The sequence below is a fragment of the Diadema antillarum genome, unplaced genomic scaffold (genome assembly GCF_040938485.1).
Source record: "Diadema antillarum isolate AM-2024a unplaced genomic scaffold, OU_Dant_1.0 seq00000565_RagTag, whole genome shotgun sequence".
Taxonomy (NCBI): domain Eukaryota; kingdom Metazoa; phylum Echinodermata; class Echinoidea; order Diadematoida; family Diadematidae; genus Diadema; species Diadema antillarum.
Genome location: NW_027271504.1, coordinates 1 through 25,968, shown reverse-complemented (window position 1 = coordinate 25,968; position 25,968 = coordinate 1). Strand labels below are relative to the sequence as shown.

Sequence of the window (25,968 nt, the reverse complement as noted above, 5' to 3'; positions counted from 1 at the left end):
TATGCATATTGCCACACTACTACCTAATGTTAACCTTGCCACTTTGAAGAGATGAAGGTGTACCAGACACTCTGAAGTTTGATGACTCGAGCAAACTGCCCGTTTCTGGTGCAAAGATATGCCTGTACCCTAGTTGGCAATGCAAATCAAAATGCTTGTTCTCCTCGAGTCCTACGAAGTAGGAGACTGAGCTAGAAACAGATACAAATAGCAGCGATGCATTTTCCTCTATCTAAACATATGACACAAAGAAGATCAACCCACCACAAGAAGAAATGTAATAGCAAAAAATTAAGCGTACATTACCCTATAAAATGCACACCCAAGTTGATAATACTTGTACCATTCTCCATTCTTTTCTATTTTTTTTTTCAACAGTTAAAATTGCAGATTTTCAGATTTTCAAATGAAAGGTGATGGTATGTATTATAATCTACAAAGACAAAACAAAGTTGGGATGAATATTGCTATGGTTATTAGTACTGGGAATAAAAAGCTCGTTTCATCAGCAGCGTACGGATCGACAGCCTTCGGTCCCGACTTCCAGCGGGTCTGCTTGGCTGGCTTTGCTATGTCCTCCTCATCCTTGTCCTCATCGTCCTCCTCCGGCTCCTCATCGACGTCGTCGAGACCGGGGATCGCCGGTAACCTCGGCACGTCTGAAGGATCAAACATGCAAAAAGAGATCAAAGATCAATTTAGAGCTATTCCAAATGATATAAAGCATCAAATAAGGCTATGTACAAGGAATTTTGGGAAGCAATACGGGCATAGTATTAGATGTCTGTACTGGCATAGTATTAGATGCTAACAATTATCTTACAATATATCAAAACATGACTTTTCCTACGAGCGAAGAATTTCTATCTTGAACTCTTATGTCCAGTAAACTGGGATTAAATTCCTATAAAGCTAAGAGCACAAATACAACAAAAGAAAGGTAATCATTTATCCTTGTAATGGATAATGGATGATGCAGTCAGAACATCTCCAAAGTTAGACTATATGCTCCCAAATAGTGGTTTTTGATTGAAAAGTGAACGTACACTGTAAGCTGGAGCACAAAGCATTTAAAAAACATATTTGAATAGATCAAATATTCTATTTTTGTTTCTTTTTTGGTGATATGTCATTTTTGGGGGGTCAAGGACAATTTCCAAATAAGATAACATATTTCTTGTTCATCAATGTAACCTGTAGAACACACAAAACATTTAGACTTTTTGAGGTACCGATAACTCATTTTCTCTCAACAAGACCACAGACTGCTGATCTTGAGGTTCCTGGTTTCACTACACTGGAAACTATAGCTGCGCTAGTAGGCAAAGCATTTCATTCTACATGCCTTCTCCATTGGAGGGGACTGAAAGGAACCAGGTTCTGTGGTGCTAGCAATAAAATATTCACTCTCTAATGGCTTCCTCAGCTCAGTGGCCATATGAAAGATACATGTACAGTACTCTCCGCTTAACCGGGTAATGCTTAATCGGGTACTCTGCTTAACTGGGTGAGAAATGCTCTGCCAGACAATACCCGATTAAATGGAGACTACTGTAGTTATCCAAACTCGTAGTCAAACATAAAATCTCACCGTCCACTGAGCCCTTGTACACGACGATAGCATTCACTTTGGGGTTGTCCAGTTCTCCCTATATATATACAAAAGTCAAGAAAATAACACGTTTAGTAAAAAACAGACTGAGATATCTTTAATGAAAGCAAAAGATTATTAATAAAAGATTACAACTGATATATTTGTTGTAGCAACATTCTAATATATCTGCCTTACAGTCTTGCCACAAACAGCAATTGCACTATAATCTCTCATTGTCAGGGGTATTCTTCAGACTCACTTTTGCACACTTCACTCTAACTGCAAAGGAAGAACACATAAAACTAATTATGGCAATCTATTTTAATGCAGAGCTTTCACCCGCTAATTTTTATGACTTCACTCAAACTGAAAGGAGAACACATAAAACTAATCGTGGCAATCTTTTGATGCAGAGTTTTCATTCATTAATTTTTATGACTACAATGTACTTGTGTACAATGTATGTTATAGTAAAAATGCACATTTTGATTGATTGGAAAAAATGCAGTGAGGTGCCTTTCCTGCTGAGAGTGTTTTATACACTTGTAGGTTGCTGGTACACAGTGTACGTGTTGCACAACTTCTGAAGGTATTAGATGTACCATCAGAAGTGGCAGAATCACACACTGTAAAGTCATTTCCCCTAAATGTATACATAATATAAGCATGTTATGCCACAAATTTTGTTCCTTTAACATTTTCTATGATGATCATGTCATCTTTCTGGCAAGTTTAGAGCACAAAGTGTATTATTCCTTCTGTATGAAAACACATAAATGGCCTTGATTCTGGTGGATTACTATCTCAGTGCAAGTCAATAATGTTACCCCATGCAGTGTGGGAAAACCTCAGTGAGCAAAGCCTGGTACTGCATTTGAGATATATTTTGATGCATCTGTTCCCTTACACAGGTATGCTTGGTGTACACAGGGTCATGTTACTGACCATCTGGTCTTCATGCACTCTGAGGCACCCAATTTTATATTTGATCTGGCTGAGCAAGTCTATTTAATACCATTATCTACTTGGAATTAAGTTAATATCAGCTTATTGTTTCTTTGAGACTTTGGTAATCATCCATGAGTAGTGTATGAGCTGAAATTTTCGCGTACAGATATTTTCACGAATTGCTACTTGGAGGACATTTTCGCGTGTTGTTAATTCGCAGTTGCGAGGGTCTAACTGAACTTACTTATTCGCGTGTTGTTATTTTCGCGTGTTGTTATTTTTGCGGTTCAAAGGCGATTCGCGAAATTCGTGAAAATAAAACCACCGCGAAAATTTCAGCTCGTACAGTATTATATTTACTGAGAGAGCATTTTTTTTTTCAGGTATTGAAGCAATACATATATGTTCAATTTAGATTTTGCTATCATGACTTTAACCTACTGTATTTTCTTCTCTTGTTCATTAACTGTAACTTCCATCATGTCTCTCAGAATAGCTTCTACTAGATAGATGACACAATTTAGTTCTCTTATACCCCTTTTATACTGTGCACGACTTTTAGCTCGCTTCTGAAGCGAGCTAACTGTAGCTTGGGCTAAGTCGTTTTATACTGCCAATCTCGACCACCCACTGTGCTGGTCTATTTATTTATTTATTTATTTATTTATTTATTCATTTATTCAATTATATTTTGCTAGTTCAAAGAGTTCATTGACAGTTTTACCGAACAGCGAACAGTGACAGCGTAAAATACTACACCAGTGCATGCGATGCGTAATACACAGCGCGCCGGTGGCAACAGTACACTTGTACAGCAGTCAACGTACATATTGGCCACCCGGAAGCACCGTACACACTTTCAGGTCATGGGTCAGTGAATTTAGCTCAAGCTTTCCCGAGAAACATTTCATACTGAAGTTAGCTGTAGCTCGGACCTGAAGCTGACCTGATCCACCCCCCCTAGAGAAGACTAACTTTAGCTCAGGCTAGCTATTTTTCGACCTTTTATACTGAGAGTTAGCTCGCTTCAGGTCCGCACCTGAAGCGAGCTAACGCCCAGTATAAAAGGGGTATTAGATGTCTTTCTAGACTTATCCTTATTTGTTTATACTTTATAACCTTGGTAAAGTCTTCACAAGATTACTACACTGTACATGTCTCTTACACCACTGTGATACCAGGATGAGGAGTGCATACAATACTTGGGGATACATTTTAAGAGATTTTGTAATATATTTTACAAATACAAGTAGGACCAACTGTCCACAATGTGTTGTTATTATGAACCTGCTCTGCAACAGTGTAAATGTACCTTCAATCAAACACAGATTACCACAAATGGGGATGGAAGTTGGCAGAACATCAGACATGTCTACAAGAAACAAGCTGATCTTATCCAATGGAACAAAAAATACTGACCAACCATGTCTGCAAGAGGCAGAAACTCTACCCAGCCCTGCTCATTGCTAAAGCATGCTGTAAGTTATGAAGCCACTGAATTTAATATTGCAGCACTACACATACCAGACATGCCATGATTGCATACGGTACCATGATTCTAAACCCAGAACCTGGATCACCTCAATCATCTTGTATGACTTTGAGAAGGCCCTCCTGGGCTTCTACTCAAGACTAATACATGCTGCTATCTCATTGACAAAGTGTTGAGTGTCATACCACATCATCTCGTAATACATCCCACACTAATCACAACATGAAACTTTGTGTCACTACTGTCACATCCTGTATGTGCACAATTTAAATAGCTGTTCTTCACTTTTAAAGGTGACTGAAAGATAGCAGAAAGCCCTTTATAAAGTAGTTTGAGAAAGGCAAAGAGAGGATGTATGTACTAGAAACAAAAGCTCCTCACTAATGGCTCCTTGAGCACTGATTGCTTGAATTCTATGTAAAATGACAGAGTACCATGTAAAGTAAATTTCCAAGGAAATTTGCGTGCATGGTTAACATGAAATACCAAATTTCTAAAACTGGAAATACGAAGTACTACCAATAACAACCTTAGGATTCAAATAAAAATGTGTTGTCCTAATGCAAAGTATAAAATTTGTTCGAAAAAATCCCACTAAGCAACAACTTTACAAATGTGGAATTGTTAAAAACTTAAATCTGTAAAATGTTTTCTTCATTTTAAATTGCATGAAATGCATTAATGTCGATAATTAGTTTCCCCTGTCCCCTCAAAAAATAAAAAATAAAGATGTGGAGATGGGAAATAATTGCATATGATGGTTTCCTGCACACTGTTCTGGCACTGACAGCAATTTTTTTTAAAACTTTATTCCTCATATATTGTCAATTAAACGGACTAATATTAGATCCTTTACTGTTGGGGGGGGGGGGGGGGGAGGGGAGTGGAGTAAATGACTACAACCTAGTTTCAGCACTGAATAATGCCTCCAGCACCCTTAGGGCGGAGGCATAAAAATCTGTCACTTCTACACTTAGCATACAGTGAGCATGTTTACCAGCCATGCCACTATCCAGCAAAGACACCCATATTTGATTGGCCAGTGACAATTGACCGCATATTGTCTTAGAATGCAAACTGTATGTCTCCTGAAATGAAATGTAACAGAAATACAGTGGACTACCGTTATAACGAAGTCCTCGGGACTGGCAGTTTTCTTTCATTATATCGAAATTTCATTATAACCGAACTATTAAACAGCAGAAATGCACAGTGCAGATAATGTTGCAGCCTGAATTTTACTTCATTGTAACCGGAATTTCGTTACTTGTAACCGTATTCGTTAAACGGGAGTGCACTGTATTGGAAGGGGGAGGGGTCAAGAAAGGTGTTGCTACAGTACAACAAGATTTGAGTAATACCTTCTGGAACTCCACCCTCAGGTTGCCTCCAAAAGTGGACACTTCATCCTGGACCCTCAGTTTGCTCTTGCTGACCGTGAAGGGAATTACTTCATCATGGGCTGTCCCCCGCCCGACCTTGTGGTAGATGTCCAGTCCTGGGACCACAGTGTGCTGTTCATTCAGGACAACATCAAACACCTGTGCAGAGAGGAACAGATCGATCAGAAGATTATAAATAAGCCTTCTGTGTACTTTGCTCTTCATTAAAAAGGATCAATTCAACAACAAAAAAGAGACCCGGGGGTCACGCGCTCACCTAAGTACCGCAACTTCACCTTCCATGCTTTCTTGCAGACTCTTACCTGAGAACATTGGAAACTTATGGTGGGGGTACAATGTAGCTTTGAGAATGGGGGCATGGTGTACATATATTCCATCACACTGGTAAAAATACCTACCAAGTACACTGTACTTTATAGAATGTTGGATTATGCAGCTTGGGAAAAAAAGTCTTAAAGCCCTATCACTTTTGATTAGAACAAGAGAAAAATATTATTCAATATTCATTAATTTAGGTGTGGACCCACTGCCCCCCCCCCCCCCCCCCCAAGAGAGCATGGTGCCCATTCAAACACTTTGAGATCTTATCCCTATGGGAATGCTCATACTTGACAATTATGGTGAAAATCTATTATGTTGTTTCCAGCAAGAAGATGAAAATTTAGGCCTGCATTTGGACCCCCCCCCCCTCAATCCCATCCTGCTTCCTTGGGTCCCAAGGGGTGGGGGGGGGCACCCCTGATTCTCCCATGAACAAACTTGAAACAACAGTCATCAATATACTGACTCAGTGTATTAACTTAGCTCAATCACTTCCATTTCTAGAGAAAATCTGTACATGTACCTGAGATTCCTTACAGGAGGGGGGGGGGGGAGGGGGTGGGACCCCTGGGGCCCCCCAGGTGGGGCATGGTGTCCATTTGATGGAATTGAGATTCTATCCCCCTAGGGATGCTACCTGCCAAGTTTGGTGAAAATTAGTGATTTATAGGGTTTTCAAGAAAAAGATGAAAATTTACAATTTCGGTCCAAATTTAGGCCCCTGGGGCTCCCAGGTGGGGCATGGTGCCCATTTGATGGGAATAAGATTCTTTCCCCCTAGGGATGCTACCTGCCAACTTTGGTGAAAATTCATTATGGCATTTTCAAGAAAAAGATGAAAATGTCCAATTTGGGCCCCATTAGGACCCCTCCCCACCCCTCTCCCCTGGGTCCCAAGGGGGGCACCCCTGATTCCGCCACGATCAAACTTAAAACAACAGTCATCAATGTACTAATTCATAGCATTAACTTGGCTCTATCACTTTTGGTTCTAGAGAAGAAGATTTTTTTAAGATTCCTTAATTTTGGGGGGTTTGGGCCCCTCTGGGGGCCCCCAGGTGGGGTATGGTGCCCACTTAAGAAATTGAGATCCTATCCCCCTAGGGATGCTACCTGCCAAATTTGGTGAAAATTGGTCAGGGGGTTCTCAAGAAGAAGATGAAAATGTAAAAGTTTACGCACGCTGGACGACGCACGACGCACGACGCACGACGCACGACGGACGACGAGCGATCGCAATAGCTCACCAGGTGAGCTAAAAAGGTGACAGGTTTGAAACAAAGATACGTGAACCCTGGTAGTAACTGCACAAATGACTCAAGATTGACAATGTTAAAGCTCACCATCAGCCAACCACAAGGGCATTAATTGTGCCTTTTCATGGCAAATTCAAAACTGTCTGATACTACCATTGTTGCATCAATGCTTACCGGTAATTTTGTGCCTGAACGTAACCTATATAAGTGTATGTCTTCAATGATGATTAAAAGCATTGTTTACCATTTGCAGATGAAACAAAACCCTAGCTGTAGTGCTTCAAAATAGTTCTAAACTGTGAGTTAGGATAGAAACAACCAGTGTAAACAAGAGACCCGGGGGTCATGCGCTCACCTGAGTATCACAAGTTCACCTTCCATGCATTCTTGCAGACTCTTACCTGAGAACATTGGAAACTTATGGTGGGGGTAGCTTTGAGAATGGGGGCATGGTATCCATCAGTACATATTCCATCTCACTGGTAAAAACACCTGCCAAGTACACTGTACTTTATAGAATGTTGGATTATGCAGCTTGGGAAAAAAGACTTAAAGCCCTATCACTTTTGATTAGAACTAGAAAAAAATATTATTCAATATTCATTAATTTAGGAGGTGTGGACCCCCTGGGGCCCCCAAGGAAAGCATGGTGCCCACTCAAACACTTTGAGATCTTATCCCTATGGGAATGCTACTTGACAAGTTGGGTGAAAATCCATTGTTGTTTTCAGCAAGAAGATGAAAATTTAGGCCCGCATTTGGACCCCCCCATCCCATCCCGCTTCCTTGGGTCCAAAGGGGGTGGGGAGGGCACCCCTGATTCTCCCATGAACAAACTTGAAACAACAGTCATCAATATCTTGACTCATTGTATTAACTTAGCTCTATCACTTCTGGTTCTAGAGAAGAAGATTTGTTAAGATTCCTTCATTTTTTTTTTTTTTTTTTTTGGGGGGGGGGGGGGGGTTTGGGCCCCTCTTGGGGCCCCAAGCTGGGGTATGGTGCCCACTTGAACAAATTGAGATCCTATCCCCTAGGGATGCTACCTGCCAAGTGAAAATCGGTCAAGGGGTTCTCAAGAAGACGATGAAAATGTAAAAGTTTACGCACGACGGACGACGCATGCCGGACGAAGAGCGATCGCAATCTTGAGCCTACGGCTCAGGCGAGCTAAAAAGTTAATCAGTATAATCAATGTTAAAGGGGATGGCTAGTAACTATTCAGTGGAAATCAGTGGGAATGCTGGGGAATGATTGTTCCAATCCTTGTGGGGTTCATATAAGAGTACATTAGATCTATTGTTGTGTGAAAATCATTTGCTTCAGAATGGTCTCATATTCAAGTAATGTGCAGTTTACCGTTAACGATTGCCCCGTCACTGTACAGGCATGCTAACCTGGAAACATTGAACTGCACATTACTTGAATATGAGACCATTCTGAAGCAAATAATTTTCATACAGCAATAGATATATAAGGTACTCTTAAATGAATCTCACAAGGATTGGAACAGTCATCCCCCAGCATGCCCACTGATTCCCACTGTTGAAGTATTGTTAAATATATCATACAAAATGTAAACAATAGTTATATGAATAAAATTGTTCCTAGACTAAACCGTCTACAGTTATGGTTTAGTGAGAAAAATAGTGATATCTCCTCATATCTTAGGCTTTATTGCAAAATTTTTATATGGTAGGATGTTTTGTGTTACAACTGACCTACACATGTATGCATTAATGTGATAACTCGAACATTTTTTGAATCACTGCTCCCAATGGTAACCAGTACCTTTAATAAATTTTCAGGTTTTGTCATTCATACAATATCATATGTGACACTTGGCAAATCACTTCATTCTGCACATTTCTTGACTACCAAGACTCATGGACTGATGGGGCAACAGGTTACAAATACTGTGAAAAAGGTCACTTTTTGACAAGTTTATGGGATGAAGACACACACAGGAATATGCAGGGTGTTTGTTCAGACCATAGGAAACATCTGACTAGACATACACATGACAAAGCCAGTGATTGTCCCCCCCCCCCCCCCCCCCCTTCCATTTCTAATTTTCCCGATTGCAGTACCTTTAACAAAATTGTTATCTTACATTCATTGATCCTTGAATCATAACATCTACCATTCACACACCAAACTTCATTTCTGAGAGTCACAGCCTATTAGATATAAATTCTCAAAATAGACAATGCAGTACCGGTACTACGTTATTATACAGGTATGTACACTCCAGAGGATCAGGAACAAAATACAGCTTTGACCTTTTAAAAGTACAACTCATTCTATGGATTCAGTAGTTTCTGTTAAGAATGGTATTGAATCATGCTTAAAGGGATGGTATATACATGTAGTATTGGTTGAGGTAAGAATTACACTTTTAACATTTTTGCAAGATACTTAGACACCACTTTTTGAAATGCATTGATAAAATATATTTAGCATACAATTCTGACAGGAATTCAAAGTTTATTTGATGGAAATCGGTATTGAAATGGCTGAGATATCAAAAAACAAAGTAAAATAAAGCGATCCCAATAAAAAGTGGGTCCCATCTTTTATTAGGATCGCTTTATTTTGGATATCTCAGCCATTTCAAAGCCAATTTTATCAAATAAACTTTGAATTTCTCTTAGAATTATAGGCTCTTTCATATTTCATAAGAAGTTTCTATTTATCTACCGGTATTCTAAATAGATAATCATCGAAAAACGTTGGAAACCTGAAGCCCCCACCTCAACCGAAACTGTACCATCCCTTTAAGCTACAACTGTATGCACTCAATGATGCCAAGTTTCATGAACCAACTTTGTCCATCGATAACAAATTTGTGGCCATAAATATTGGACGAATGCAAGAATTGCAATTACTGATTTGCTACTTGCTCGTTACTTTCCATTACGATGTTTATACAGTATTATACGCGTATGCCTACATATGTTCTGCTGAAATGGCCTGCCACTGGTAATGAATTGTATGGGTATAAAGCTGGTTGCTAAAATGCTCCTGAAGTGTAGGATGAATGAGGAAATTTACCCTAGATTGATTGTTATTTGATTGTTTGCTCTTTTGCTCTTACTCTCTGTCTTCACACTGAGCAAAGACAGAGAGAAACAAAACAAAACAAACCATTTTATTAGGCAAAGTAAAATAACGAACATGTTTCTTGTTCCCGCCTGCTTCAAATTTTGAAGCCACCTCAAAATATTTCTCACCTTTTATCTAATTATGAATATAAAAGATGGTATTTGGAGGGAAAGGGGCGAGGATTTTGACCCCCTATCACAGGCTTTTAGAAGAGGAGCCATCAAAATTACCCTCCTATTATTAAGGTTTTGGAAAGGAGACCAGTAGAATTGCCCCCCATCACATGTTTTTTTTTAAGAGAACGAGGCCAGCTGGAGCCTGATATGCTTTACAGCAAAACATGCACCCCTGTTTCAGATTTTTTTTCTCTCTTTTTTTTCTTGATCTAGCTATTTCAGAATTGTTTGGGTAAGATTTGTAAATAACCCCTAATTAGAAATATTTCAGGGAAAATGATAAAAGACCCCCTTAACCCGTTCCTTCCGCAATTCTCTGAGTGCCTTTAATGCCGCCAAACGAGATTATTTTCGCCCGTCGACAGAGAGGCACACAGGTTGGTAATCCAGCTGTGTGAAGGCAGTCAAGCGGTTCATTGTGTCCCCCTTTCTACGGTCAACTACATGTGCCCGTGAACAATGGAAATATCGATCGGGTGCGAGGTATGAATAGAGCGTGCGCTGATGAGCTCTCAGAATCTTTTGTTCTACACAAAACCAGGTACCTGAGTGAGGTGACTGGGGTCAGCGAACCCGCATTTCTAACTGATCTCAGCCTTGATCATTATGTACATGTTCGTACGAGTTTACAGCAGAACAAGCAAAAAACTAAATCAGGAAAAGGTACATAATACTGTAAAACCCCCTTTTTGTTTAAACAGCAGGAGAACAAATCCTGATAGAATGAACTCTGATCTTTTTATCAAACCCACTTTTCTGAGCATTTTAACACAAAGAAACATGAATTTAGGCCACTGAAGCAGGCACCCTTGTCTTCATTTTGGGAACCTGGTAAACCAGGTTCCCGTATATCAGTTGCTCCCACGGGAACCTGGTAAACCAGGTTCCCGTAAGGAACGGGTTAATTTAAGGATTTTTCGAGGATTTTCCCCCGAGCTGAGCTTCGAAAATATACCCCCTTCCCAAATAATTGGAAACGCGCATGCGGTATGGATGACCACCGGAGTGGGGGGGGGGGGAGACTTTCATCATCTCAATGGCTATCATGCAGTTTATATCATACATCCTGGTTTAATACAATGTTTCTGTGAAAAGTCAGTCATGGAGAGAAAAGGTTAATACAAGGCTAGACAGCGGTGAAATAGATTTCGGGCACCACTTTTTAAAGGAAACTACAGCCAAAGTGTGAATTGAGTGAAAGCAGCAAATAATAGCAGAATACATCAGTGGAAGTTTGAGCAAAATCGGGCAATCAATTCTAAGGTTATGAAATTTTAACGTTGTGGTGTCGTCATCGCTGAATAAGGAGACTACTAAACTTCTTGACGTCATAAATAGACAATTTAGAGGAAGCCAACATTATATGGAATCAGTGCATTTATATCTTTATTTTTCTAGCATCATGATGAAAGGGCACCTGTCATAAAAAGCAGGGTGGGGAGTTGGGGACTGTAATAATTATTATACATTGTAAGAAGTCGATGGAATGTGCAAATTACTTTTTGAGTTTTTACCAAAAAAAATATGAAATTTCGTGGAATTCTAATTTTGGCAATCAAGTAAAAAATGTATGATTGTCAGATGTAAAATGCACTGACATGATTAAAACCTAGAGATTTGGTTCATTAATTAATTTGATGTTTGTGTGATTGTAAAAAAAAAAAAATATGATTGTGAATGTGAATATATCTAGACTAGACCCTATTTATATTTAAATCCAATATTTAAAATGACCAATTGTGAGAATAGCTCATAGCTGTCTTTATCTTAGATGACATTGCATGAGCCCTAAACATTTTAATAAACCCTGGTCCTCTGGATTGCCCATGGTTTTTTAATGCCCTATTGGGCTATCTATCTTAGGATTATCTATGAGTATAGAATATGGTCACCGACACTTTTTGCTTCTGAGCTGAGTGTGAGGAAGGGGTCTGCTTGTATGTTCAATGTATAGGCCTATCTACACAGTCACAGGTACAGGCTGTTTCTGGAGGAATCAATCAGCTGATCATATCGGTTTATTATCAGTGTGTGTCAGTAGGCCGTAGTACTAGGCTAGGCTGGAGTTCCGAGTGACGACCTGGCTGATAAGAGATCGAGTAACAATTACCTTCATTTTTGGGGCAGTAAACCACACTTCACAAAACTTGAGCACCAGCACGTAATCTCCGTCCTCTTCAATGGGCACATCATAGCCGAAGGTTGAGAGATGATAGCGCTCTGTCTGGTACAGAATAGCGTCACTTGGGGGTACCCTCGCGATGGGCATGTTCTTTCCGTAGTCAGAGGAGATACCGATGGTCAGCGGGTCCTCTTCGTAGCGGGTGCCGTACATGTCTACGTGCCCAGGCCCTCCGCTGTTCACTGCAAATATGACTTCACCGATTCCGGCACATTTTGTGATCTCGTGCATCAGAAACCAGACGGTTACTAACATGACATTGGAGATATGCTTCATCAATTTCATGATCACGATGCAAAATGGGCTCCACCCTCGAAACTTAAGCTGAGAAACTGCTTTAATAGAGAATATAATTACAAGTAGCCTGGACGCGGGCTTCACCGGTTGAGATACACACACATGTATGTACTCACGACACACAAACACACACACCGTACACACACACGTAAACGCATACACATATACGACAAGCTAGCTCGTGGCATTTGCAAACACAAGTAAACTGTACGGTGTATAATGCAACCGTACTGTGTGGAAACCATTCGCACGTGTGACCGATCCTAGATCCTGTTGGCCAATACAAACTGCACGCGTAAGGTAAAGCCGGCTTACTAAATTGAAATATCTATTTCTGCGATTTTTAACAGAGTACATGGTTGTCCATAAAATCAAAAAACAAAATATTTTTATGACTAAAATTAATTTTTATCTATCTTAAATATTAATTAATAATTTGATATTAAATATAAGGCATTATGAATCTTCACATCAACCACCAGCACTTTCAACTTGGGTGGCTTATTCCATCCTTGCTTTGCTAATTTATAGTAGGCTAAGTTCAGACCGTCTCAGTCCACAGTGTTGTAGCAAAGAGTATAGAAGCTAGCGCGTCTACACCCTTTGGTTCCACCTTCAATCCACGTAGTGTACATACAAGTGAGTGTGTGCTGTGTGAACGTGTGTGTGATAAATTGGTCAACATGAAAAATGTGGCGCTGACGGCGTCTCCTCTCGTGGCCCTTTTCGGGCTTCTGCTTTTGACAAGTGAAGTCCAGCAGGGTAGTGCTACACAATCATCCGTGGGTAATTAATATACCGGTGTCCCCTGTCGCATCTTATTCCAAATATTGTTAGTCTATCGTTCAATAAGCATTTTTTTTTTAACTGATAGCGTAGAATTCCAGGTTGTGTACAGTCCCGCACTAAGAGTTTGATGTTTGCGATACGCAGCCCTGTGCAGGGCAGGGCAAGGCTCCGTTTAATTACTTTAAATTAGTATACACAGCACAGCACATTCGTCACTGGATCACGGTCACCAGCTAGCTGGTCACAGTTATTTGACTTGTACTAGTGGTCTATTTATTGACTTCGATTTCGGGCCGATCGCAGTTATCCTGTCTGTATTGTACGTAACCAATAATTACTTAGCATTTTCATGATGGCGATGGGCCATGTCTCTTTTTATCATGTTTAAATTTACATAGATCTATGTATAACTTACGAATGCCCATAGATAGCCATGATGGTTAAAACTTGAGTTTTGACTTGTATCTTGAACTTCTCTCTATTATTTAGGAATATCACCTGTACATCATGACATTAGAACCTTAAACACTGATAAAGCTGATCATGCTGATTTAGTGATAGACCTATTTACATGATTTAATATTACTGTTGATTAGCAATCTCAGTGATCTGTGATTACTCGGCTCGGATAAACTTTATGATTTATGTAGAACTTCTACTCTACGGCCTATATTTTGTATAAATTATTTTCAGTTTACCCCAGCAAGTATTAAAGCACAGATCACCGAGATTGCTAATTAACACTGAATGACAATGATTGCTGTATATTTCGTGTGAATAATATGAATCATGATCCTGAGTTCATACGACATATTCATTGTTTGTCCAGCATTGCCAATTGGTCATTTTTGGCACGTTCTAGAATTTGCAGAGACTATCTAAGTGGAAGAAGGTATGAACTGCTGAATACAGATAGGCCTGAAATTACTCCAAACTCTAAAATCAACCTAACCCGGCCCTGGGGCGCTCCGTTGCTGTACACATTTATACTGTCCAGCTATACAGATTACAGGCATGATATTCTGTGGATTTAAATCTGATTTCAGATTTTTTTTTTCCCGAATTCTATGCACATTTTGCTTTTTCGTGTAATCAAAATCACCTGAAAATTTTGATTTCTAATTTTTTTGACAAACCTCAATATCATCCCTGCCTGTAGGAGCTTCGCGCCGGGCTGGTCGCAGTGTACAATCAACCCAAACATAGAGTCTACACATACATGTATCATGATTATGATCACTCTGAAAAAGGAAAATGTTGAATTATCAGTAATGGATTGATTGCCAGGCATCAAAATAAATTAGGTTGTAGCTGACTTTGCCAAGGAAAATCTAACTCACATATGAGATGGGTATACAGTGCTTAGTTTGAATTTGTTGCATAATTGGGGTGTTGTTGTTTTTCCATTTACAGAGGCTTTTAATTTTTTTGCTGTCTTTTTTCCTCTTTCTTCCTTTCTCTACTACCACAATGTAGATACAAACTCTGAACCCTGGGGGAATGATATGTTTGTCATTTTCATCTCGGTGATTGCTGTGGCAATTGGCTTGATTTTTTTTAGTAGACAGAAGCGCAATGATGTACAGATAAAGGTATATTTTCTTATTGTCTTTTACATTTCTTGATTCATTGTCAAAATGGAATCTTGATGTTTATTTTGATTCACATTGTTTCCAATGTTTCAAATCAATTAGTTTGCAAATACTGTGATTCTGCCTTTGTCTTGTCACTTTACAGAATCTGAAATATTTTTGTGAACTTTGACACTGGACGTGTCTCCAAGGTCTCAAGTAGCCTTAAGATAACATGCTTAATCCACAATTTATTATTGACTCAACTGGTTGCAGAATGTTCATGCTATGACTGAAAAAAAAAAATAATGCAGATTTATTAGATGTACTGCACCATAAATGGTCATTTTGGTCAAACTTAAGATGAATACAACTACACATAGCTTTTATAAACAATACAATTTTCTTACATGTAAAAAGTATTTTATCCACATGACTCTCATGCTACGTCTTGAATAGTTTATTAAAAACACAAGTCTTTACCGATCATCTTGTACAATGAGATACAAACCATCATAGTTGTGTGCATGATTAATGTTTGTGTTGTTGTTGTCATCGCTGTTGTTGTATTACTCACTATAAAGAACAATGTTATTGTAATTTGGGTGTTGTTTATCATGGTGTCATAATCATTTCAATGTTTATGATTGCGGCAAGGCATATAGTACTGTAAAAGTGGAAATTTTAGCACATTTCGCGCAACCAGAAGCTAGCGCAAAAATAAAAGCACACAAATATTCATATATCACTATATGCCATACGTTCCAGTAGTTAATGTCCTGATTCTGTGGAATTAAAAACATACGAAATTCATCTTACCCAGCCGAGCATGAAAAATTACTCGGGCGAAATATCCACTTTTACAGTAGTGAGGTACAAACTGTACATGCTCTATACTTGATATGTAGGATGTTGTACCTTCTCTTTGTTCCTGTTGCAACCTGACTATACTTTTGAAATACAAAAACTGTTATATACTCCCAACAGAAAGAATCAGCTGGCGATGCCTCTTCACAAGTGCCTTCTGGGAAATGTGAAATAAAGACCCTCAGAGTCTTCTATGGCACCCAGACTGGAACTGCCAAGGTATTTGAACATCTTTCAAATGTCGTTGGCCTTATGCCAAAAGGTTCTTAACGGTGTACAAAGTCTATGTGTTAAGGGCCTTTTGGCATAAACCGACGATGTGCCCAGTTTTCTAAGTATCATACAACATTGTGTTTCTCTTTTTTGCGGAGGTGAAGGTATTACATGCCCTATAGACATGTTGCTCCTGAGTTACAGTTCTCCAAAGGTAAACCCACTTCCCATTGGTACAATTGTAATTAGTAAAAATCAATAATGAAATTTCAACATTGAGTAATTCTTTTTAAGACACATTTTTTTTTGAAGTTTTACCAGCTGAAATTCCACTAATTCACATGCAGTAGTTTTCTATTCTACAGCAGAAGTGAAATTAATGCAATGATGAAGAGACTGACAGTTCTAGACAGCATGGCCTGAATTCTCAAAACTGATTTAAATCAAAGCCATCATTTGAACTTAGTTCGTGAACTAGAACAGCCACAAAATAGGCTTACCTGGCATGTGCTTTTCAGCAGGCATTTATATTCTTGGGATGTATGGTGTAATCAAAGAGATTACACCACAAGAGGGCGTAGTCCAGAAGCGGAGGCGGCCGTGCAAAGGAGCTGTCATTTTGGGTTGTGGGGGCTGCCATTACCCGGAACATGTACATTTATTGAACAGTAGTATAGATGGCAGCACACCGTTCAAATGCTCTCGACTTGAATGTTCGATGGCAGTTTTCATTTCTGAATATTTCTCATTAATATGAGGAAGTTTTGATTTAAAAAAACAGAATAGCATCATTAAAGCATGTAGGTTTTTTCTTTGCAGATTTGTAGATGCAGACTGAGTGTATATACAATGTAGTAGTGAGTTCGAACCATTATCTGAATTTGTGACTAATTTCATCTAATAAAGTATTTCCTTTTCTTCATGACTTAATAGAAATTTGCCGTGCAGCTAGCTGATGAAGCACAAGGTTCGTTTGCAACAGAGACGGTCGACTTGAAGGATTTTGATCCAGAGAAGCATGTCTTGCAGGAAGTAAGGTTTCATTCAGAACTGTGATATCTCGATAAGATATCAAAACATTTGAGTTAAAGATTTAATGCACTGTACAAGTGTAATACCTGTAACGTTAGTTCCCAGTGATTCCTTCAGATTTGTTTGTTTCACATAGTGTAGGGTCTAGCTCATGGCAGTTGGATCAAATTTATGTTGCTGATCTCTTTTTCTTTAGAATTTATGCGTTACATCCTATACATTATATCAAATGATATATGATATATTGCTGACTATATGTTGACTTATGTTGATTCTATTTGCTAGCAGAGTGAGATTTATTTGTCAATAGAGATTTTTGGTGTATAATTATCCTGAGAACGGAAAGGAAGAATAATAGATAGCATTCACAGAGGAACTATGAATAATCGGTGTATGATAGAGAAAGAATGTGATTTTTTTTTTCATTATCATGGTGTCACACCATTGCCAAAATATTATTTTATGTTCTGTTAAATAAATGTGTGTACCTTTTTCTAAGCATTTACATGCATTCAGATAACAGATCAGATACATTTGCAGTAATGTTCAAATGAATAAGATGCACTGTTGAGGGGAAATGAAAGTGAGCTAAACAAAAGAATGAAACCAGAGACTTAATTTTCCTGAAATGAACACATATGTATGGCAGGTGACATCTGTCAAGCCAATAATATAGTTTTCGGTTAAATAAATGAAGTGGGAGTGTTGTTGTTGGTTTGTTGTTGTTTTTCACTCTCCCAAAGTAAAAAATCCCATGTGTAATCTGTGAAAAACATAGTAGTGGCACCTTTTTTTCACACATGTAGATTGATATTTTAAGTTAAAGTCTTCTTTGTCTCACGCCAGCTATCTTATTTAGTGCACATTTTTTGGGTTTGGATATTCTTTGTGTGCCAACTCATTTATAAAGTTGAGGGCTGAAGAGATAATTCAATTCTAAATATCAGTTTGGAAAGTGTTTTCTCTTTGAACGTAGTTCTGATAGGACCACCCCCGGTACATCAATTGACAAAGGTAATTATCCTTCAAACAAAAAGCATAAGGGGAATAATCAAGTTACTTACACTTGCACTTTGCATGGTATTTTCATACACTGTTTGGCCTTCTACCATGTAGGTTGATGGTCAGATTGCATTTGTCTACGTGGTGTCCACCTACACAAATGGAGAACCTCCTGATGTCGCGAAGTGGTTCTACCAGTGGCTGCAGGAGTCTGTCAATGATTTCCGCGTCCCAAGGACCCTATTGAGGGGACATCGGTTTGCTGTGTTTGGACTCGGAAACTCACTCTACCAGGACCACTATAACACAGTGAGTTGGAATATTTTTTTCTACTGGAATCATAACGGGTACATTTGGTCATGATTATGTATAGGTGTATCTGTCCAGAAATGAAATGAGCTCTGGTGAATTTGTGAAAATGTGTGAATTTGTGAATTTGTCTTGTGAAATGTTAACAGAGCAGTTGTTGTCTAAAAGAGCCTTAAAAATTAAACATGATAAAACTGATAAAACAAACTAAAATGGCATGTTGCTCCAGTAATAAAAAAATTGTGTGTTATATTTTTGTTTTGTTTATGCTTTTGTTTGCTTACTGAAGAATCTTTCGTAGTCTTTTATGATCTTCTTTGGTGATTTACAGATGTCCAGTTAAGTGATTATACAGAAATAATGTAACGTCAAGTGCAGCGATGAAAATGCCTTTATTTTGTCGTTCATTCATCGGATCTATCTACCTGTGTTTGTTTTCATCAGGTCAGTCGTAATATATCCCAGTGGTTGCTAGACTTGGGAGCCAGTCCTCTACTACCCAGGGGAGAAGGTGATGAGAATGTCGCAAGCAGCAAACATGGAGGTGAGCATATAGCTGTAGTGATGAGGTAGTGGCAAGGCAGGTAGTGGCCAGGCAGGATGCTAAAATCTCTTGGGGGATCCATTTTGAAGGAAACCAAAATCCGATGAGAAATGTGGAGTGAGTAAAAGCAGCAACATTAGTAGAACACATCAGTGAAAGTTTGAGGAGAATCAAACAATCGATACAAAAGTTATGAATTTCAAAATTTTTGGTGTTAAAACCACTGGATAAGGAGACTACTTGAGTTTATGACATCATATGTTCACAACAGTATAAAGAAAATATGAAAAAAAAAATTCAACATGCTTTCACTTTTCTAGCCTAATGAAAGAGCACTGGACTAACCGCTTTCAGAAAGCAGAGGAATAATTACTACCCTTAACATATATGTCAGAATCAAGTTGATGGAATGTGTAATTTTTATGAAAAATTAATTTTTGTGGAATTCTCTTTATATTTTCTTTATATTGTTGACCACACATGACATCATGAACTCTAGTAGTCTCCTTTTCCAGTCATTACAGCGCCAAAACTTTAAACATTAATAACTTTTGCATCGATTGTCCAATTTTCCTCAAACTGTCACTGATGTGTTCTACTAAATGTTGCTGCTTTCACTCAATCCACATTGCTTTTTATGCCTCCGCCACGAAGTGGTGCCGGAGGCATTATGTTTTCGGGTTGTCCGTCCGTCCGTCTGTCCGTCTGTCCGTCCGTCCTTCCGTCCGTCCTTCCGTCCGTAATGAATTTTGTGGACAGCGTAACTAAATAACCTTTTGAGGTATCCTAATGAAACTTGGCATGTATGTGTATTAGGGGGTGAAGTTGTGCCTACCAACTTTTTGGTGCACATGCACAAGGTCAAAGGTCAAAAGGTCAAGGTCAAATACGTAAAATTTCACTATTTCCACCATATCTACGCAATGCCTGAAGATATTTTCTTGAAACTTAGTGTATACATGTATTACCCAATTAAAATTCTCTGGTGAAAGTTTGGGGTCATGAGGTCAAAGGTCAAAGGTCAAAAGGTCAAGTAAAAATATTGAAACTTCACTTTTTTCTCCGTATCTTGGAAATTGTTCAAGGCATCTTCATGGAACATAGTATATATACATGTACTGACTGGCAGTGATTATCCAGAGAATTTAGGGTTCATGGGTCAAAGGTCAGGGGTCAAAGGTCAAGGGCAACACTTCAAAATTTTACTATTTCCCTCTCATATTTATGCAATGCCAGCAGGATTATTTTTTTTTTTTTTACACTTGGTGTATGCTTGTTTATTCTAATAGAGATTCTCTGGAAGCTTTCTTTTTTCTTTGTTTTTGTTTGCCTCAAAGGTCAAAAGGTCAAAGATCAAGGGAAAGTGCTGAACTAACTTTTTCCTCCATATCTCAGAAGTGGCTCAAGTTATCTTGAAACTTGCTACATATTTATGCATGTTGTGCTTGACAGTGATTATCCTATGAATTTTAGGGTCAAAGGCTAGATGAAATTGGTAACAGTGAACTTTTCAATACAGAAATTGCACTTTTTCTCCATACCTTGAAAATTTCTTAATGCATAAACTTATGAAAGGGTCAAAGTCAAGTTAAAGTCCTTCAATCCCAAAATACATGCTCTCCTATTCATCCAATTAAACCTAGGTCAAGGAAGGTGAACATTCAAAACATTTGTGACAAACTTGTCATTTTGATATTTTGCCAATTTTGTGAAAATGTAATCACAAATTGTCTACATGTACTATAGATCTATTAGGAGAATCATGCATTATGGCGGAGGCATACCAGTCGCCTTAGCGACATTTCTAGTTGGGTTTTGATTTCCTAAACTGGGAAGGTGAGCATATCTTTCTTTTTTTACTACTCTGTCATGAAGGCTTTTTCTATATTAAAACCCTTCCTGCTGAGAGCACTAGAGAGCCCTCACCCTTTACTTCTTGAACCAGCTGCAGTCACCCTTGCGTGTGTTATGTTTAAGCTTGTGCAGGTGCCGAATGTGGTATGGTAAAGTGTGAATGTTTCTCTGCCTTCTTTTCATAATTTCTGCTACCCTTTAAGTTAGTCTCTGCAGATCAGTTTGTTTAAGCCATGCAAAATTGTGTGGAATTTAAAACCTAAACCATTGCTGCAATACATGATTGAATTATCTTGAAAATGAGTTTATGTCTAATTAATTATTCTTCTGTGTACTCTTGTCTTTCTTTTCACAGGAATGGAAGCAGATTTTGAAGCATGGAAATCAAGTCTTTTTGAGAGCCTTAAAACAGGCAATGAAGACAAGGGCTGTGCTTGCAATGAAGGCGGGACGTGTCAGACAGCGAACCAGAAGATCAAAACTGGAGACCAGGTCAGTGGCAGTATTTGAAGGAGAAATCTTAAGCTGATTTGCTACTCACTATTTCATAATTTCTGTTCAGGATAATACAACAATGTAAATGTATAATTAAGCTTCTTAAGTGAACTTTATTTCTGAACTGCCAAGTGAAAACATGATTGAATTTAAAACTCCTGTAATTTTGTTAAATGTTAACCTTTTTTGTTTGTTTCTTTTGAGAGCAGTAGGCTACATATTCAGTTCCCAACAGGAAGGTGTGTCAGCTCTCAACTTACGTAGCCTTCTTTCAAGAGCATTGGAAACCTCTCAATAGCTATATCCTGAGCTGTTCCTTTATTTCACTCCCAGTCAGCAGATGTAAAATGAATATTTCATGAACAATGCGTCGTTTGGATAACCTAGGGGGAGGGACGATGGAGATTTGCTCTTGGGTTGTGTCTCAGCTGTGATACGATAATAAGCAAGCAGTTTTATTCCGAATCTGCTGTACGGTTTTCCAGTCCAGCGAGAGGAAGAAGCTGGAGAGGGAGGATGATGGCCTCGACAGCGACCTCGAGGACGATGGCGAGACCGACGTCATCGATGTGGAGGACCTTGGAGCTGTCATGAGCAGGATGAAAACTGCCCAGGTACTCTTCTTCCGTACGGTCTGTCTTCAGTCTTTAAAGGAAACCAATCAGCAGATATTGTGGTTCTTTGGACTGAATCGCTCTTTATTCACTACCCACCATGGTACATTTGAAAGCCATGACTGACATGGGCCTACTAGAAAGGAATTGCCCATCAGTGCATAATTTGCACTGAAGTGAATTATGGAACAAATCCCTTGTGTTGTCTAGAAGGTTGGCCAAAAAAAAGTCCATAACAGCTCAATATATTTCTCCAAATCAGAGCCTGTTATGTGAGCAAAGTGTTATAGGAATACCTAAACGACTTCTTAGTAGGGCCAACCTGAACAAGACGTGTTCTCCCCATGATACTGTCCCTGTAGTATGTATTATGCTCCTTTCGCAATTGTCAAATCAGAGCCAGAAGATTGCGAAGTCCACAGACTTGTACATGAAATCAAGTAAGGAAATGAGTGAAGGAAGAAATATAGACAGTAATTAGAATGGGAAATACATGTATATTCAAAGACTGATGCTTGAATTGTAATCATTTTAATGGGCATCATCCAGCTTGTCTTCACTGCTTAGCCAGTCTGTCACAACAAAAGCAGTGCATTATCATGTACTGATTGGCAGTCTAGAACTTGAATATAGATGTACATTATGCTTAATTTAAAGTAGTACATCATCAAATCTAAGTATTTTCACATAAAACCAATTCTCATGTAGAGTTGGAAGGGAAAGTTTGAGGAAGCCTAAAGCTAGGGAAGATTATCCTTTACACTTTCAAAAAAAGGACAAATGGATATTCAAGGCAGGTGGATATGAGCATTTGGTAGCCAAAGGGGAACATGAAGAGGTAAAAGACTATCAGTTACGACTTTCCAAAGAAAACAGACAAGTCATATTTTTTAGATTGTTTTGTGTGTTTGTTTTTTAAGAAGTATCGTCTAATGCACTGTAATATCACTTTGTATTATTCTCGTGTGAATGTATGAAATAAAATTCCTTTTTTTTTTCTTTACAGACTGTCAATGGAATCCACAAGAACTCTGAACCAAAAGAGATGGTGACTCCCACCATCCGCAAGAATCTCACCAAGCAAGGTAACTGGGGAGGGAAGGCATTTGCCAGAATTTACAAACATGTGACTTAGATTTAGTCTATGTTTTTTATAGACTTATGTGCATAAATGCATGACTCCTCATTGGTAAAAATGACAAATGGACATACATGTACCATTCCCCTATACCCCCTTCATTATTGGACCTCTCTTAGCATTAGTGATAAATTACTTGCATTTAGGCACTCAAAATATGCATTTCTCCACCCTATATCTGGTTGTCATGCTGATTACTCTGCATTCAGCATGAAAATGCCTCAAATGTCTTTGTCGCATTTCTCTCACTGTCTTTGATGTTCTTTTTCAGGCTATAGAATAATCGGGTCCCATTCAGGAGTCAAGTTGTGCCGATGGACAAAGGTGAGCATGCAGTGACAATCAACATGGGGATATTGCAGTATTTACATGGTTTCATTATTGGTGGTTGTCTGTGTTTGATGTTTCATGATTAATTTGCTTTTTTCTTTTCAGACCTGTTTGTGTGCTTCCACATAAACCAAATCCACTGTACTGCCTTTTGTCCAGAAAAAATGCAAGGCCATTTGGTCATTTGAATCGGCTACCCAGGGTACTAGTGGAATGACATATAGCAAAGAATTTTGCTGAGAATGAATGGAAGAGTACTATATCGGAAAAAAATGATTGAAACTTCTAATATTATAATTATTATCAGAGTTTGTCGGTTATTGTAGGGAAAGTTTTGTTTCAGCTTTGTTTGGGAATTGCTTACTGATGGCATTGCCCACATCTGCAACAAAATTGACTGTGATGAAATGAAAAGAGCTTAAATCTTGTGTACAGTGGACCTGTGATCCAAAGTTTTTGAATGCTGATACCATGTGTGAAAAAGATTATAATTCCATTCCATTGGAATCATCATACATGTAGTAGAGTGCTATGTGCTTTAGATACAGGAAAAGTAGAGTTTAAAGTGAAAGTACAAATTCAAAGATGACAAATGGCACTAAAAGCCAACCTTGGTCAAGGTTATGCTTCCTTGGAAGTCAGTAAGTGATCTAGACTTTTACCCCACTTCCTTTGGTGTGTCCAATGCCTAATGTGTGGTGCACAGAAAAATGTGAAACATCCTCTTCACAATACTCAATGAGGACATTTCTCTCCCCTCCTCCCCCCTTTGCCTTCACAGAGTATGCTGAGGGGCAGAGGTGGTTGCTACAAGCACACCTTCTACGGGATCGAGAGTCACCGATGCATGGAGACCACGCCAGTCTTGCCTGCGCCAACAAGTGTGTCTTCTGCTGGAGGTGGGCTTTGTTTGACATCATCACCCAGATGAAATGGCATGTGCTGAAGACACACACGCACACACACAAAAAAAACACCCCAAAACAAACAAACAAAACAACAATGTCCCTGTAACAACCACAAATGATGAAGTCTAGTTCATATTTCAGTTTAAATACAAATGATTGAGAGTTGGATATGTAACATCTCACTCCAAATCATGAACTTCTGTTATACATTACGCTGTGCATACATAAATTGCAAACTCATTACAAAGCATCCAGGTGACCCATCTTGTGGTGAGAATGCCATAAGAGGTTAGAGGATCAGCTTTCAGTTTCTGAAGAACTTTGAAATCTCTAAGCTCAAGTGCAAGTGTATAGGAAATTTAGGCCACAAAAGCTGCCAGGAAATTGATCTTGGCTGCACTGATTCCCATACATTTTAAATTCATTTGACCAGCTATAAAGTTACTGATACATGCCACGAGACCGTTTGCTAAAAAATTCCAAACCCAGACATACATAAGTGGGACTAGGAATTAGGTGTCTTGCCATTATTTCACAATATAAGGATGGTACTGTCAAAGTTTAAATCTAAAACAAACATCTTTGTCAGTACCACACAGGTGTTTGATATTGCTTTTTGCCCCTATTCACATATTGACAAATACTTGTAAATGCAAGGCTTTCTGATAAGCCATTGTTTAATTTATTTTGGTGGTAATTTTCCCTGAACTAATCATGTGCTTTGAAGCTTTGATTTTAGTTTTGTCTTGATGATGCATGAGAATATGTTATACATCATTTGTTTTTTTCTTTGACCTGGTCAGATATTTTATTTTCATATATATTTCTTGTCAGACACCATACAAACCCTGTAGGCACGGAATGGAGATGGCAGATGGATGATGCAGAGTCCATCGTAGAGGGCGCCCTGCAAAATCACTACAACATGATCAAACAGTTCAAAGGTTAGATACAATGATGCCTTGTGTTAATGTTACTTTGTCTATATTCGCTTCAGTCTTGTGTGTGTTGTCAGATGGAATGAAATATATCATATGATATAATTACACTAATGAGTTTGTATGCTACGAAGTCTGAATGTACATACATGATGAAATCCCGATTGTCATCAACTCTTGTGAATTTATGTAGACCTACCAAGTTTCACACAATAGGTGTGACACTCATGCCCCATATACTTCACCAGATTTTTCTCATGCCTCACCGAGAAAAAAAATGAAGAAAAAAGAAAAGAAGAATTGCAACGCGAGCATTGTTTTTACAATTACATGGCTCTTCATTTGACCCGCTGACTTTCCAATTGTCATGATTTTGACCATACTTGTTCCATTTCTGCTCAAATTTGTGTGCAGTAGGTTGTGTTGTTCCATAGCTCTCTCTTTTTCAATTGATTTCTCTCTTGGTTTATGTCCCCCTTTAATTCTGAGTCTGCACAAAACTTGCAACCTTTACCCCAACAGGAGTCCCTGGGTGAAGCCAGAGCGCATGGGTGAGGCCATGAAGGTGCAGCACTGCGCCCTATCTCTGG

At 38.8% G+C, this 25,968-nt stretch overlaps 1 protein-coding gene and 1 pseudogene across 1 annotated transcript; one reads left to right on the top strand and one right to left on the bottom strand.

Annotated features, from left to right (window-relative positions):
- On the bottom strand, positions 1-12,806 carry LOC139735130 (malectin-A-like). The gene is made up of 4 exons (XM_071645895.1): positions 12,406-12,806; positions 5,396-5,575; positions 1,592-1,649; positions 1-659 (listed from the first exon to the last, which is right to left on the bottom strand). The coding sequence occupies exons 1-4, from the start codon at positions 12,760-12,762 to the stop codon at positions 427-429; spliced, it is 828 nt and encodes a 275-aa protein (XP_071501996.1). The 5' UTR covers positions 12,763-12,806; the 3' UTR covers positions 1-426.
- A 651-nt stretch (positions 12,807-13,457) lies between these two features.
- LOC139735189 (S-adenosyl-L-methionine-dependent tRNA 4-demethylwyosine synthase TYW1-like) lies at positions 13,458-25,384 on the top strand (annotated as a pseudogene).
- Positions 25,385-25,968: the final 584 nt, after the last annotated feature.

Excerpts from the sequence above, each read along its gene's own strand:
- LOC139735130 (XM_071645895.1), bottom strand. The coding sequence starts at position 12,762 with ATGAAATTGATGAAGCATATCTCCAATGTCATGTTAGTAACCGTCTGG. Across the intron at positions 1,650-5,395 it reads TGAGGGTGGAGTTCCAGAAG|GGAGAACTGGACAACCCCAA; the intron begins GTATTACTCAAA and ends GTATATATATAG. Across the intron at positions 660-1,591 it reads GTACAAGGGCTCAGTGGACG|ACGTGCCGAGGTTACCGGCG; the intron begins GTGAGATTTTAT and ends TTGATCCTTCAG.